Source organism: Saccostrea echinata, unplaced genomic scaffold, assembly GCF_033153115.1.
Source record: "Saccostrea echinata isolate AGI-Se365-2 ecotype Australia unplaced genomic scaffold, CSIRO_AGI_Sech_v1 ptg000057l, whole genome shotgun sequence".
Lineage (NCBI taxonomy): Eukaryota > Metazoa > Mollusca > Bivalvia > Ostreida > Ostreidae > Saccostrea > Saccostrea echinata.
The window spans coordinates 3,907,662-3,924,232 of record NW_026889806.1 but is presented as its reverse complement, the minus strand read 5'-3'; the positions used below and the strand labels follow the sequence as shown (position 1 = coordinate 3,924,232).

Sequence of the window (16,571 nt, the reverse complement as noted above, 5' to 3'; positions counted from 1 at the left end):
TGTACAATATAGTATTACCCATCAAATAATATAATTTGAGCAAAATGTCCATAGTAGCAATTGTATAATTTGTTCCGAAGTGCGAAAAAATGGTGTTTTCCTATATATGTACCTATATTTTGAGATGGTCCCCAAAAAATAACCAGTTGGTAGATTTTCACTAAACTTGGCGTGCACACTGGAGTCAATGTAAGGTACATATGGTATAAAATTAGAGAGTTTCTCTATAGTAGTTTTCACACAATAAAACCCCAGTCGGCTCCCTTAAACAGTTCCCTCCAGCGACTTTTTGCAATAAAACATATAGACATATAATCTAACATATTGATAAATTTATGTAAAATCCAGCATACATGAAAAATTATAATATCTAATGCCATCAAATAATTTCATTAAATTGTCTATAATCCAGAAATTGACATAACAAAGAAATAGGAAATAGAATTAGAATTTTATATTTGAAAAAAAAAAATTATATAAACATATATCTTAAATGTGCTTGGACACAGATTTAAAGTTAATATATTCTCCAATTTTCTGTATAATTTCATGACTTATATGTTGCTATAGCATTTCATACTAAAATATAATAAAAATCTTATTACATCTCGAAGTTATTGAAACTTCGAATTTCTGGACGCGTTTGATTGACACATCCTTGCACTTTCATAAATTTTAATTTTATTCTAAATACTTAAGAAAAGTGGCAATTTTGTTGTGTATTAATGAAAAATATTAAAACTATGATCCAGAAAATGCAGAGTAGAAATGTTGGAAAGCAAAACCCACTCACAGTATTGTCAGTCCGTGCTCAGTGGTGTGTGCAGACTTTAACAATTGAACACACCCGGTGAACCGTAAACATTAACAACAACAGAGCTCGTGCCCTGTTTACAAAAACAGTTTACGTTTCACGGGTGTATTCAATTTGTTAAACTCTGAACACAACACTGAGCACGGGCTGACGATATTAGTGAGGGGGTTTGCTTTCGCACATTTCTACTCTGAATTTTCTGGATTATAGATGTAATGTTTTTCATTAATACACAACAAAATCGCTTCTTTTCTTAAATATTAAGGATAAAGATAAAATTTGTGAAAGTGCAAGGATGTGTTAATCAAACGCGTCCAGGAATTCGTAGTTCCAATAATTTCCAGATAAAATAAGTTTTTAATTATATTTTCGTGTAATGCTATTGCAATATATAAGTCGTGATATTATACAGAAAATTTGAGAAAATATTAACTTCAAATCTGTGTCGAAGCACCTTTAATTATTTTTCAAATAACTATATTAACTAATTATTGAATATTATACCATATCATTTAGACTACAAAATACAAATATTCAGTAACTTTGTGATTATCACATTATTCACTTTTAAAAGTTGTTTGATTTCTATTAATTTTTTTGTCTATAAATATTGATGTAAATCTTTTACGGTACCAATTTTGATGTACCAGATAATTCGACAAATTATGTCTCTTCATAAATTCATAAATTTATATTGTTTTCTTTATGTCTCAGATATTTACGATAATCAATTTTATGTGTTTCATTCCTTAGTATACAGGTGGTTAAAAAGGACCATATCCTTATTACCCGCGTTATTTTTTCTGACGTGAAAGTCAACTTCCTGGTTTTATATATGTGAAAATAAGATAAACAGATCGATATAAAATGGAAATGAATATTTTAAAATTATATTTGCAACTTCCCTTAGAAGTTAACTAAAGTAAAACCTTAATATTGAGGAAAAATTGGCAAACTCATGGCTGTGTCTCATTTTCACAAATATTCTGTTGTAACCAAACTTTTTAACACAGATTTATGCGAATAACAATGAATTATTATTAAATCGACTGGAGGTGGAAGTGGTAAAATAGTTAATGAAAACCCTAATGTATCATACATATCATAAATAAAACATATAACATGCAATGATTCTAGAGGCTCATTTTTTGTAAATTTTCCAAAGTTATTGACATGTGGTGTGTTCATTACATGTAGTCTTGTTCAGTTATTTTATAAATTAAGAGTACATCAAGTTGCTTATGTTACATCTTCTAAGTAAGCCTGTGAAATCCCTCCTTAATTTCAGTAAAAAGAAATTGCTTTCAGTGTTTTTGTACATTGTTTTAATTAGATTAATTAGTACTGTACTTACCTCTGCTCTGACATTTATAAACGCTTAGTATTATCACAAGGACAAAGTAACTCAATTTTTCAATCGACATTGTGGTAGCGATCATGGATATCGACTTTTATTATCTTATTTAATCATATCTGCACGTCATGAACCAAAATGGAACGTAGGAAGGTCGTCCTGGATTATTATTACTTAGAGAGTGAAGGTCATCTCAATAATACAAGAGAAAAGTGAAGGATCAAAACAAAAATTTAAAAGTCTTACAATTTAATTAGAGGTTAACCTGAAGATTTTGAAGTCGTTTCCTATTAGAACTTTCATTTAAAAAACAATTCTGTTTCGACTGGAAAAATCACAGGTTTTGTTCCTCTGAAACTTCGGTATTGTTGATACTAAAAGAACAGTTCATACATTATCACAGGTATTATAATATTATTTTTCGAAGCTTATGATGCATTGTATTTACTACAATCTGTACAATAATGCACAAAATGAAAACATGATGTACACAATTTGTTAATTTTTGCTGCCTTTGCAATGGAGTTAAATCAGATAATTGACCATTTATTAAAGCAACACATTTTACTCTGAATTGTCTCAAACTTTTTGCCTAATATTTGTTAACTGTTCCTGAATGTTAAACAGCTGTATTTATATGTATGTAGTTATAGCACATACTTTGTTGAGTTATAATTGAAGCATTACCTATTAATTGTTCCCTAGCAGTGTTAATCGAGGAGTGCATATATATTCAAGAACTCTTTTAATTGTATGTTAATATACTCTAAATGAACTATTGAGATAACCAAAAGTATTCAATCTCAAAGTCCATTTTAACAATACAAATCGAGAGCAGAGCAAACACTGACCTCCAAAAACATCAATGTTGGGATCAGGTGCCATAAAGGAGTGAGCATCCTCTGCTGACCGGTCAAACCCACCGTGTGCTCCTTGTCATGATTGGGAAAACGGGAAAACCCGTAGACAATTCAGTGTGTAGATAATGGCCGAGCAATTAGTGTGAAAAACGTCATTCAGCATTTGACTTAATGATAGATTGTATTTGCTGACAATGTGATTGTATCGACCATAAAACTTGCGAAATGAGAACTCCAAAAGAGACTGTTGATATCCTTGTTTCATGAATGTTTTTGTCAATAGCTTGCCTCCATTTTAGAAATTGTTCATACGTAGAGCATGCTCTTGCGTATCGAATCAACTAGGAGACAAAAACCCAATATGCAGGTGATAAGGGTATATTGCTACATAAGTTACGGAAGTTGACGATTAAAAAATTGAAGTCATTACGTTTATCATAAAGCTGTGTTGTTAGCTTACCAAAAATAATCATAGCATGTAAATACAAGACTGTACAAGAATATAAGAACATCTACATTTTTTTCTGATGCAGACCAGTTTTCTGACAATTCAGTCTTCTTTCATAACATAGTGAACTTACTTTTAAGAATTAATAATTAGAAAATAATTTTACTGAAAGAATTTGAAATTTTCATTTCAAAGTTTTTTTTCCTAATTCTTTTGATCACTTTACCGGTTATTTTTCTTACCATTACCTGACTAGTATTTTTACAGAATACAACAACTTTTTAAAATAATTTTAGGACTCTCAGTTCTTTGGTTGAATGTCTCAAAATGAAAACAAAAAGATCATTAAATTTTTTTTTAAAAAAATTATATCATTTTATTACATAAAATCAACCGGGTCATTACTACTTTCCCAAATTCGAGAGCAACGTATTCGGACAGCTGTGCATGATGAAATAATCGAGGGAAAAGTATATGAAAAAGGAAATAGGAGAGTATATTTTCAAAATAAATCTGAAGTGTTTCTGCACAACTGATTTTTTCTAAAAGTTGCGAATTAAAATTCAAGAATTCAAACCACAATTTTAAAGGAATGACAAAACTGTAATTTATGTCATTTACATCGTCTTTGTAATATAAACATTTATTTCATTTATCTGCATAAACAGAAACTGTTCAGAGCAGGAAAACTACAAATAGTTAACTAATACATAAGCATCAATATTATGTTTAATGTTGATGAAGTTATTGTTTCCCAAGCTAGTGAGAAAAATGAAACGGAAATGAGCTTTTCTGTCATTGTTCAAAATGAATTAAATACTCTATAAGAATTAGAACAAATATAACCGATACTGATTGAGTAATGAAATTCCGATGGAGAATATTTCCCGTCCAGACAAATATTTCAGATCATAGATATTTGTTATTCAGACTTCCGGTTAGATTGTTATCTAGCATATAATGTACTATAAACAAATCAATTTAAAACAATTAAATACAAAAAAATTCATACTAAATGAACAATAATGAAACCTTTCATTCACTTCAATATAATGATTACAACATAAACAATATTATAGATAAGTATCTGTATTTGTATTAAAATTAAATTATTTATGTTAAAAGCAAACAAAATCGACAGAATACTGAACAGGTCTTCAAGAAACAATAAACATTTCATTTAATTAGCATACTACAGTATAGACGTGACATAATGTTCAATCGTCAACGTATTAATTTTATGTTATCAGTCTTCTTTAGTTTTTTTTTTATTTACAGAAGTGATCCATCAGAAAGTTGTAAACATTTAACATCCAAATTTTATTGTTATATTCTCACACTACTATACAGATTTCATCATTGTCATTAACTTTAACTAGACTCCATGATTATAAACTGAGAACAGACTTCAAAAGTCAAAATTTCAAATCAATATATTTTTTTAAATAATTAGGATAATGAACAAAATTTTCAACTTGAGTATGAACTTGTGAATTACACAAACATGCAAATTTTCATGCACATTAGTTCACTTATATGTCTCTGTTTTAACTGTAGATATTCAAAATCAAAATTTTGACTTAAGTCTGTTCTCAGTTTATGGTCTCGAGACTAGACTTGATTCTTTTTATCTTATTCTGACAAATATCTGTATTCAAGCGAATTTTCAATCTTTATTTGTAAATAGTATTCATGTATTTCAAAAACCAGAGACATTTTCATCAAACTTGATAATTAACTAAAAGAGGGTTTTCAAGACAATAAACATTTAAAGTATTAATGTTAGGGTTGAAAATTTTAGCAGACGATCAGAGCCTTATTTAAATAAATGTTGCCTAGCAGCAAAAAACCATTTAAATCCCCAAGACTAAAGCTATTAACAAAAGTGTATGAACTTTTAATTTTTTGAAGATCATGTTATAAAGAACAGGAAATTACTTGGGGAAACTAGTAAAAGTGCATGTATAAAGATTATGACTATTCATTCTTAACACAAGATGTCCTCTAGACAATTCTTGATGGCTGTTCTCGGTTCATGGCGGGGTAGATATCTGTATATGGAGGGGGAATCCCAGGAGGATAGTATGATTGTGGTATCTCCTCATTTTTCACAATTGATGCCCTGTCCTAAAAATTTAAGAATGCCTAAAATTATGAAAACTTTTAAATCGGAAAATATTTTTTTGAAAAAAAAAAGCTCATCGTTTTTTAAAGCATGCTTGAATATTATCAAAGGAAAAAAAACAAATTATGGTGGATTTTTAATATAAATTTTGTTAAAAAATAATTATTTCATCAAAAGTTTAGATTGAGCACTCACATTATCTTTAATCTGTCTTGTATTTGATACACGGCGAATCTGGCCACTTCCTGGGATTGACTGAATATATATTTTTCGCTGGTGTTCTCTTCTGTTAGAGCGAATTGCACAGATGCACATCCAAAGCAAAATCTTGAAAATGAGGACTGCAATTCCAATTCCACTGCAGAACAGAATTCATTGGTCTTATTATATTGAAAGCACTGTCCAACTTACTACCAAGATATTTATTAAGAATGGTAAAAAAGAAAATGAATTCTTTTAAAGTCACGGAATATCAACATAAGTTTACTTACTAAATGTAGCTCTCCATTCCAGTATTCTTATCCTCCTCAACAAAATTTTACCTTGTTGGCTTAATTGTAATGTAAACGAAAACTCTAAAACGAAATAGGAGGGGGGTAAATTCAAATGACTTTTTGTAATTGCAATTTAGAAAATATCAATGTTATCTATAGAATGTTTTATCGTTATACTTACATTGCAGGATATGTCCTTCTCTCTAAAACAGTATAGCCACAATGAATAAAACCAGGAAGTGTTGCATGCATGAATGACCTTTAATGCTGATGATCTCCATTTCAAGCTTAACACTGGTTTTCCCTAGTTGTTTTTTTTAATGAAATGTGATGCCATGACCCAGTATTTAAAATATTGAATTATTTTTTTTAAAAAAGTCAACTAAAACTAGTGTTATATGAGTCGAAACCCTGGCTCAAAAATTGAGCATTGCCTTATTTTCACGAAATATTTTCTTTTTTTATTTTTGTTAAGCAGAAAATACTTAACATTCTGGATAAATAGAAAGAGGACAAACAGGAAGAAAACTAGCTACGATTGATACGATCTCCCTTCTTTTACTATTTCAGTAACAATTATTTGGAAGAAATGGATGTCGTTTGCTTGTATGTGCATTTTTTCAATTAAGCTCACACTATCAAATAAATACAATCGTACAAGAACATATGAGCTGAAAAAAATTACTTTTAGTGTACACATTTTGTTGATGAAAATCTCAAAAAGAATTGCATGAGGTATTTAACAAAACACAAATATTCTATCTCATGTTATAAATCAAATTCTTCGATAGTTCCTACTTGTGTGGGGTAAATAAAATTTGTTATAACTTTCTTCACTTTGAATAATATATCCGCCAAAAAGCCTTAGCATTAAAAGCGTAATGGCCAAAACAGAGATTTTGAACCTTTTCGCTATACTCAAGGGGAGGATATCATAACAAATTTTAAATGGATCGTTTGAGGAAAATGTATCTATCAGTTGTTAAAATTTCGAAGCTTTGTCTTTATTCTGTCTAATTTCATAGATCCTCATAGGTAGAGGGGTTCTATAAAAGCATTTTTCAGTTTTCCATACCCTTTAAACTTTAGTTGGTAACGTTCCACTAAATAATCTTTAAAAAAAAGAAACTTCAAAAGAGGGTAAGAAAAGAATAGGATAGATAGTTTAAAAGCAAGAAAAGGAGATACTAGGACCGATCTTGATACTCATTTTATAGCACCTTAAACATACCTTTTTTTATTATTGATTTAGTGGTTTACAATTTATTGCTGATTTTTTCCTTACGACCCATTCACATGATTATTCGTCAAAATTAAATTCACGGCCGACGAAAGGATATCAGATAGTTAAAAAAAACTTAGGTAAAGGCGTTTGAAATTTGGAAATGTTTACAGGAAACAAAATGCATGTAGTTTCAATATGAGTGATTCATCGATTACCCAGTGGTAATATTTCATATTGCTGTAATATCTGCAAATGTTAGGAGGGTTGAAAGTTTATTCTAATTCAAACTTTAGAGTCTTAAGCGATGCCAATTGTGTTGGGTTTTTAAAATATTTTCAAATAAGAAAACTATGAATCGGCAAGTTATCTTGAAAATAAACATCGAAAAGTCATATTTGCTAAGATCAAGCAAAGAAGTCCTTGTTACACTAATACACTCAATTTTGAATAAAATCGAATCTAATCTACTGATAAAATTTTAATCGATAAGACCTTTATTTAGGAAAAATTTCTAGAAAAAGGCAGATAAAAAGAAAATAGTGAAATCACAAATTTTCGTGGGGTTTAATTTTCGTGGATTTCGTGGTATGAAGAGACACACGAATTCATGTCCCACACGAAATAAAATGTAAAAATTTGTGACAACTAAACATTTCTTCAAAGACGAAATTAAATCCTTACGAACCATTAGTTTTTCTCAAATCACGAATTTTGATACCATGAGAATATGTGATTTTACAGTAATGAAACATAATAGAAAAAAGTAGGTACACAAAACTTTTACATACCCATTTTATGTTACTGAATATGTGAATGATATTGTTGTTTTAAACATTAATGGGGCTTAGACACAGATTTGATGTTTATATTTTCTCAAATTTTCTGTATAATATCACGAGTTATATGTTGCTATAGCATTTCACACGGATATATAATAAATAAAACTTATTTTATCAGGAAATTGTTGAAATTACAAATTTGAACACCCCGTGAAACGTAGACATTAACAATAACAAAGCTCGTGTCCTATTTACGAAAACAGTTTACGTTTCACGGGTGTGTTCAATTTAATTATCAAACTCAGCACGGACTGACAATACTGGTGAGTTGGTTTTTCTTTCTCACATTTCTACTCTGAATTTTCTGGATTATAGTTTTTAACATTTTTCATTAATACTAAACGAAATTTCTATTTTTATTCAGTATTGAAGATAAAGTCTACTTTGTGAAAGTGTAAGGATGTGTCAATCAAACGCGTCCCGAAATTCGTAGTCTCAATAATTTCTAGATAAGATAAGATTTATTTCCGTGTGAAATGTTATAGCAACATATGTCATGATATGTATAATATACAGAAAATATTAACTTCAAATCTGTGTCTAAGCCCATTTAAATAGCTTTTTTTAATTCATAAGTATTTTAACTGAAAGGAGTTGAATAAAAGAGAGCCATGACGATTTGTTTGAATACCATGAATTTACTATAGCACAGTAAGTTACTCTTTTTTTCATTCTTTTACAAATTATCTTATAGTTATTAGTACTTATTTAGAAGGATTCCATACTTGCTAACCATTTAAAAACTGTAACTCAGCGGTTTTCTTTGATTGTAACTCATGGATTTACTCTTTTTTCCTTTTCTTAATTTCTAAATGTCCTATTTCAAGTGTGAATAAATTAATTTGATTCATACTGTATCTATTATCTTTAAATATTTGAAGACAGATATTTCTATTTGACATGATAATTTTTATCTTATTCTGACACATACCAATATTTTTATATATTTTATATATCGTAATTTAGTTCCATGAGATTAAAATTATTGATCATTTTCGAAAACCAGATAAATGGATTGAAAAATACTGGGTTTAAGTATGTTAAACAAAACAAAAAGATATTCTGGTTAACGCTTGTAAAATAGCTTTTAAGTTATAGGGGACTTAAAACTCAACCTTATTAACGAAATTTGTGACATTCACTCTAGGTGGATAGAGTAGGACTATAATTACGGTAAAAAGTTTGATCATAGAATTGTGTAAGAAAAAAAATCTTAACATACTATACATTCCTCACAATAAATTAAAAACTACATGTAGGCTTTTTGATATCATAAACAACTGCTTTTTTTTTTAAAAAAAAAATGAAACTCAAAAAAATGTTTTGTCATTTGTCAGTAAAAAAAAACCAATTTGTTAAAAATCACTGATTCTTCATTCAAGCTCTGTGAAGTTGATATTAAAAGAATGTTGAAGTTCTTCATTGACAACATCTCTGGTGTCAATTCATATTAAACAGAATTTATTCAAAAACTTCTATATGCGAAGAAGGATACACTTGCTGGTGCTTTAACTCCACATTCAGACATGCTTACACTTTACGTTCAGAATCTAATTTTGACCTTCGCCTTCCAAAACACAGAACTAATTTGTTTAAAAATTCCCTCCAGTATTCTGGTGTTCATATTTGGAACAGTTTGCATTTAGATTTAAGATGTGCACCAACTCTGTCAGCCTTTAAACGAAATGTAGAAAAATATATCTTCAACAATAGAATTTCGTTACTCTGATTTATATCTTTTGTATATGTATATTATGTCAAATCTTACAAATTTATATTAATTTATTTGTCATCATCATAATATTATTATTATTATTATTATTATTGTCATCTCCCTCGGGAGATGACACATTAAGTTCGTTTTCCGGAAGTGAAGTCCTAGTGTAAGCTGCCATTGCATCGATAAGCTGGTGGTCTGGCAAATGACCTGACGATGACACGATTTCTAAATATAGAGATGTAAACAAAATTGAGCGTTCTGCCTTATTATTACAAAATGGTCCATCTTAAAGTAAAACTACACAGGGTTCATTAGGATAATAGAGGTTAGACTGCTGGGGTGGTGGTCTTCAAAATACACATAAACATTGTATCTAGGTTATTGCGTAAAAAGTTTTCCTATTTCCCTTGGACCATCAAAGAATGGAATGATAGTCTCGGCGAATACACCTGACACCTTTAGGTCTCAGGTGATCATCTTCTAACCATAAGTAAGAAATATTATTAATATTAACCTTTCAAAGTTTTAATTTTTGGTCATATCATGCGCACCAAATTTGCCATAATAATCAGCTTGTTGATTGTGGGCAATACTTGGCAGAAGCAGAAACGATGGTCAGCGCGCGGGGATCAAAATACACAAAACGTGGCATATTGAATGTATAAGCCAAGGCGTGGATCCAAGATTTACTGACGAAAGAAAACAGTGAAAACATTCACGTTAAATGCGTATATGTAATGGCAAAAACTTAACTTTTATATGTACTTACTGCCGTATATGAAAAATAAAACAGATCTTATTCAAAAAAATAAATTTCGAAGAAAAGAAATTTTACCTAAAAGCACAATTTAAGCAGAAACATAAATTAATGTCTCTGATTTAAGTAGCTCAGTGCTGCAGGCATTGGAATAAAAATAGTAAAGAATCATTATGAGTATTTTCTCGGATGTCTTCACTATTCTTTTTTTCTTTAAAATTACTCCTGCGGAAAAGTTTTAGGAAAAAACAATTTTCTTGACCTGGCTCAGGTTTTTTAAGGATTAATAAATAAAGCAACTTATCAATTTAATTCTTTATGCAATTCTAATTTGCAGTTTTTTGTTAATGGAAAAAAGTTAAAAAAAAAAAAAAAAAATCACTCCTCGTATTCTTGAAATAAAGCCAAAATTATAAAATGTGTGTCTCGTGACACAGCGTATAAAATCGATGTTGGTAGATTGAGGTTCTTTTCAGTGTGCCAATACTTAATTTTAAATGGTAACTTTTCAATTTTATAACCTTTCTATGCATGCTATTTTCCCACAAGCGTATACGTGTACATGTACTTATATTATATAAACATAATATAGCGTTAACACATGAATCTGCATATTGGCAGCAGAAGGATATGATGCAGGAGTGTCTCAATGTTTTCCTTGATATTCCCAGTGGTTCGATAGCCAAGTCACTTCAGAGGATACGTTTAAAATAAGGAAAATCTTTGGAAATTATAATTGAGGTTCGGATTAATTTAAGTTAGCGCTTTAAAACTGCTTTGCTGTTGTAGTAGGCGACTACAAACTAAAGTCAAAAGAAACGCTAAGGTTTTATCCATCTTCATACGGAACAATTGTTTTATATCTAATTTTTACGAATATTACTCAGTGGTTAGATTTTTTTTTACAGACATTGTACAAAAAATATTCAAAATGAATAAAGCATATTTACAACAAGCAAAATAATATAGGCATGTAGCAACAGGAGGGTCGTCCCCCTTCCATGTTTTTCCCAAACATTAAAAATATTCATTCAAAGGCGCGTCCTTGCCCCATCTTCCATCTTTTGTTGCAGTATGGTACGTCAAATCATCCCATGGGAATGTACTATAATATAAAATATGTTTGTTGGAAAAGTTTTAATCCTCCCTTTCAAGAAATGAAAATGTGGAGTTTGGACAGCCCCTTTTTCCCCTTGTCAAAGATTGTTCAGATAAGTCGTCGATTTCCCCCCCCCCCTTTTTTTCAAAAGCGATACTACTGCATGTAATAGCTGAAAAAATAATGTAACATTCCACTGTTTATTCTGTGACATTCATGAAGCCAAAGAGATGACATTTATGGCTTTCTGGAAAGCCAAACTTGTTATTATTATTATTATCATCATTATTGTCATTATTATCATGTGACATTGTTTGTGTATTATATTTCAATTGCTACACTGTAGTTGTTAATCTTTGCTACTTTGATGTACATGTGTAATATTGTTGTAATTATAAGGCCCTAATCAGGCTACCTTTTCTAAATAAAATATTATTATTATTATATATCGACGACGTTTTATCTATTAACAATAATTACTTCCATTCTTATGTACGTAGACTCAGTATATCCTAATGAACTCGAAATTAAAGACACTTTAGAGTCTACTACATTTGTTTCATATTTGGATGTTTTACGAACCGGTCGACAGGGGATGCTTACTCCTCTATAGAACCTGATGCTGCCACCTGTGATGTTTCAGAGGTCCGTGTTTTCTCTGTTCCATATTTGTATTGTTTCAACAGACTTTAAGCTTGATTACTTATCTTTCTTCATATTTCTTTTAAAATACTAGTAGTCGACTTAATTCTGTTTTTTTTTAAATCAAAATTTAATATTACTTCAAAATATTTTTACAAAGAAAAGATAAATATTTAACTCATATTTCTTAAAATTCTGATTTTGAAAGCCAGTTCTTTGTAGAATGAAAAGTATAAACTTGAAAATGTAGAATCTTAATTAATCGCAAATTCTTACTTGAATTTCGGTAATCAATTAAAGATAAGTTCAATGGCCCTAAGTGCCGACTATAGATCTAAATTGGCAGCTTTCCACCGGCAAGTGAGGCACATGATTAAAAAATTTTCGAGAGGGACGTTAAACAACGAACAAACAAGTTTTAGTATTTGTATTTTATATTGGCGTATTTTTTAATTACTGATAGTTGTCAATGCCGTAACTTATTACGGAAATATATCGATAGAACGTTCCATAGTTAAAATTATATTGTCCTACGGACACCTCTGTGATCGGGAGGTCGTGAGCTTGCATCTAGTCGATAAACAAAATCGGTAGCAACTGTTCCTTCGCCATGCGCTCGGCACTTTGAAGTGAAAGTTGCGGGTCCTTCTGATGAGACCTTAAAAACTGAGGCCCCGTGTCACGACAGGCGTTGGCACAATAAAGATCCCTCACTGCTCAATGGCTCAAAGTGCCGAGTAAAGGTCAAAATTTGACGCCCTTCACCGGTATATGTTGACGTCTCTATATGAGTGAAAAATTCTCAAATGGGACGTAAAACAACATACAATTAATCAATCAATCCTACAGACCTGGTAGTGAGGGCTTGTCTCGATCGAGACACAGTTAGATTATTCAAACTAGGAAATAAGCAGTGATGTATGATGAATAGATCAGGGTTTGACTAACATCCCGCAATGTAGAATCAGTTGTCATTCAACTTTAAATAAATCATTTTTTAAAATTCTTTGCTATCTTTAATACAATCAGGAAAGCAGGTTTTGAATTTTTATTAAAAAGTTTAGATTATTGATTGAAACCTACATCTATAGTGTTATTTCTCACTGAAGAAAAGGTCTGGAGCCCAAATCAATTTTGTTTTTTAAAAATTTAATATGACAAAGATGAACTCTTCTGTCCATAAGCTTCTTGTTGAAAATGTGTTAAATATTCTATAAGAATTAGGGAAAATATAACCGATACTGATTGAGTAATGAAAGTTAGTTTTCTTGAAATTCCAATGGAGAATATTTCTCGTCCAGACAAATATTTTGGATCATAGAAATGTTATTCAGACTTCGGTTAGATTGTATTCTAGTATTATAATGTACTCTGAAAGAGATGTTATGTGTGAACAATATACATATTTTCTTCCCTGTGTGTAGATTTGTTCAAAATGCAGTTTTATCTACCCGGTTTCTTTTCTTGCTATATTTTATAAGAACAGGAAATAGATAGAAAATGATTACAGTGATGGGAATGGGAATTCTGAATTTATATTCAAGTTAAATAATTTAAGTTAAAAGCAAACAAAATCGACAGAATAGGTCTTCTAGAAACATTGCACATGTTATTACATTAACGTACTAAAGACGTAACATATACTGTTCAATCGTCAATATTATCAGTCTTATTATTGTTTTACAGAAGTGATACATCAGAAAGTTGTAAATATTTAACATCACAATATCATTGATACATCTTCACACTACTCTACAGATTACATCATTATCATCAAATACATTTTCACAAATTCTTTTCAACATTTTAAGAACTATAAATTATTAAGTTTTGTTAAGTCAACTAATTTTTAATTTTGACCCTCATCTTTAGCAATTTGCCTCCAAATTAAACCTGACGAAAAAAAACACTGCCAAAGGGGGTTTTAAGTAACGTACATTTATTATCCTTCCCATTTGAAAAAAAAAATTCTGCAAATTCTAATAATATATTTTACAGTATCCTATATGCTATCATCATTACATATTTTAAAGGATATTCGTTAAGTTGACTGGATTCCATTTTTTCTAATTCTAACACGTACATGTATGTGTATTTAAGCAAATTTTCAACCTTGTATTGCTAGATAAAGAGTACTCATATATTCCGAAAAACAGAGACATTTTCATCAAACCTGAAGTTTAACCAAAAGAAGATTTTCCAGACAATACAAATTCAAAGTATTAATGTTAAGCTTAAAATTTTTAGCGGACGATCAGTGCCTCTTTCAAAGTCAAGTTGTTATAAAGAAGCGGAAATTACTTAAGAAAACTATCAAAAGTGTATGAGATTATGATTTTGATGTTCCTTATACAATTCTTGATGGCTGTTCTCGGTTCATGGCGGGGTAGATATCTGTATATGGAGGGGGAATCCCAGGAGGATAGTATGATTGTGGTATCTCCTCATTTTTCACAATTGATGCCCTGTCCTAAAAATTTAAGAATACCTAAAATTATGAAAACTTTCAAATCGGAAAATGTTTTTTTTTTTTCCAAAGGACTAATCTGATAGAAAACAATCTTACAAAAAAACCCTGTTTTTTAATGTTTTAGGGAAAGAAACAAAATATGTGGAATTTTGATATAAATTTCGTTGAAAATAGCCATTTCATGAAAAGCTTAGATTGAGCACTCACATTATCTTTAATCTGTCCTGTAATTGATACGCGGCCAATCTGACCACTTCCTAGAACTGACTGAAAGTATTGACCATTTGTTCTATAATGGTCCCTTCTGTTACAGCACATTTCACAGATACACATCCAAAAAAGCAATTTAATTACGAAGACTAAAAATCCAATTCCACTGCAGAACAGAAATTATTTGTCTGAACTATCTTGAAAATACTGTCCAATTGACTACCAGCATATTTATTAGGAATGGTAAAAGGAAAACGCATTTTTTAAGTCATGAACACAAATTTACTCACTAAATGTAGCTCTCCATTGCAGTATTCTTTTACTCTCCGACGAAATTTTACCTTGCTGGCTTAATAAAATGTAAATCAAAAACAAAACAAAAAAAGAAATAAATTCACATACTCTTGTAAGTTTTGAATTTTAGAAAATATCGAAGAAATTTATAGAATTTTTGTATTTATACTCACATTGCAGGATGTGTCCTTCTCCTTAAAACAGTGTAGCCAGTATGATTAACCCGAGGAAGTGATGCATGAATAATCTTTAATGCTGATGATTGGGTTTTTTTGTTACATGAAATGTGATACCCAGTATTCAATATATTGCTTTATTTTTTTTTTTTTAAAAAGCGACTAAAACTAGTGAAAACCCTGACTCAAAATTTGAGCATTGTCTCATTTTCAGGAAATATCTTTTTTAATTTTTTCTTTGTTGACCAGGAAAAAAATTAACATTCTGGATAAATGAAAAGATGACAAACAAGAAGAATACTAGCTACCTTCTTTTACTGTTTTTGGTAACAATTATTTGGCACAAATGGATGTCCTACGCGTGTATGTTTATTTTTAAGAAGTAAAGACGTACTATCAAATACACTAACAATACCATACAATCATTTCTAAAGCGCATTATAATAAAGACACTCTAGTGCGCTTAACATTAAAATACACATAAGCATACAAAATGAAGAACAAACTACTTAGAAAAATGCATATGCATGTGCATTAAAAAAAAATTATAGCCTAACTAAAAGATCTTATATACTATAAGAACATAAAATGTTACTAGTGTACTGAAACACTGCGCGGAAGTCCCTAATATAAAATTACACCTATTGAAACGTTAAAATTTTCAAAGAGCCTGTACTAATGAATTAAACATGTCCTAACATGTCCTAAAAGACCTTATAACCAGTTCAATGTTCAGTTCAAAGTAAATCACTCAAAATACAATATTTACATTCTGTCATAGGCAAGTTCAAAAAGGTGAGTTTTAAGACCTATTTTAAAAGCGGAGACGGATTTGGAATGTTTAAGATATAAGGGTAGAGAGTTCCAACATGAGGCGGCGTAGTCATATCGGCGACTGCCATAGGTAACAGTTCTAACCTTAGGAACATCCGGAAGAAATGAATTCTGTATACGTAAAGATCCGGGAGGCGAGTATATTTTGACAAGTAGTTTGCAGCACGGTTGTTCATTGCATTGTATACAAACAAAAGTAGTTTATATTGA

The 16,571-nt window shown here is 30.3% G+C and overlaps 1 protein-coding gene across 1 annotated transcript; it reads right to left on the bottom strand.

Moving 5' to 3' along the window:
- Positions 1 to 4,514: 4,514 nt before the first annotated feature.
- Positions 4,515 to 6,324, bottom strand: LOC133174267 (uncharacterized). The gene is made up of 4 exons (XM_061309348.1): positions 6,277 to 6,324; positions 6,093 to 6,176; positions 5,797 to 5,959; positions 4,515 to 5,603 (listed from the first exon to the last, which is right to left on the bottom strand). Exons 2-4 carry the CDS (start codon positions 6,107 to 6,109, stop codon positions 5,481 to 5,483), a joined length of 303 nt encoding a protein of 100 aa, XP_061165332.1. The 5' UTR covers positions 6,110 to 6,176; positions 6,277 to 6,324; the 3' UTR covers positions 4,515 to 5,480.
- Between the last annotated feature and the right edge of the window lie 10,247 nt (positions 6,325 to 16,571).

What these genes read in the sequence shown, in the direction of transcription:
- LOC133174267 (XM_061309348.1), bottom strand. An exon ending in CAAGACAGATTAAAGATAAT is followed by an intron (nt 5,604 to 5,796) that starts GTGAGTGCTCAA and finishes TTAAATTTTTAG; the next exon opens with GACAGGGCATCAATTGTGAA.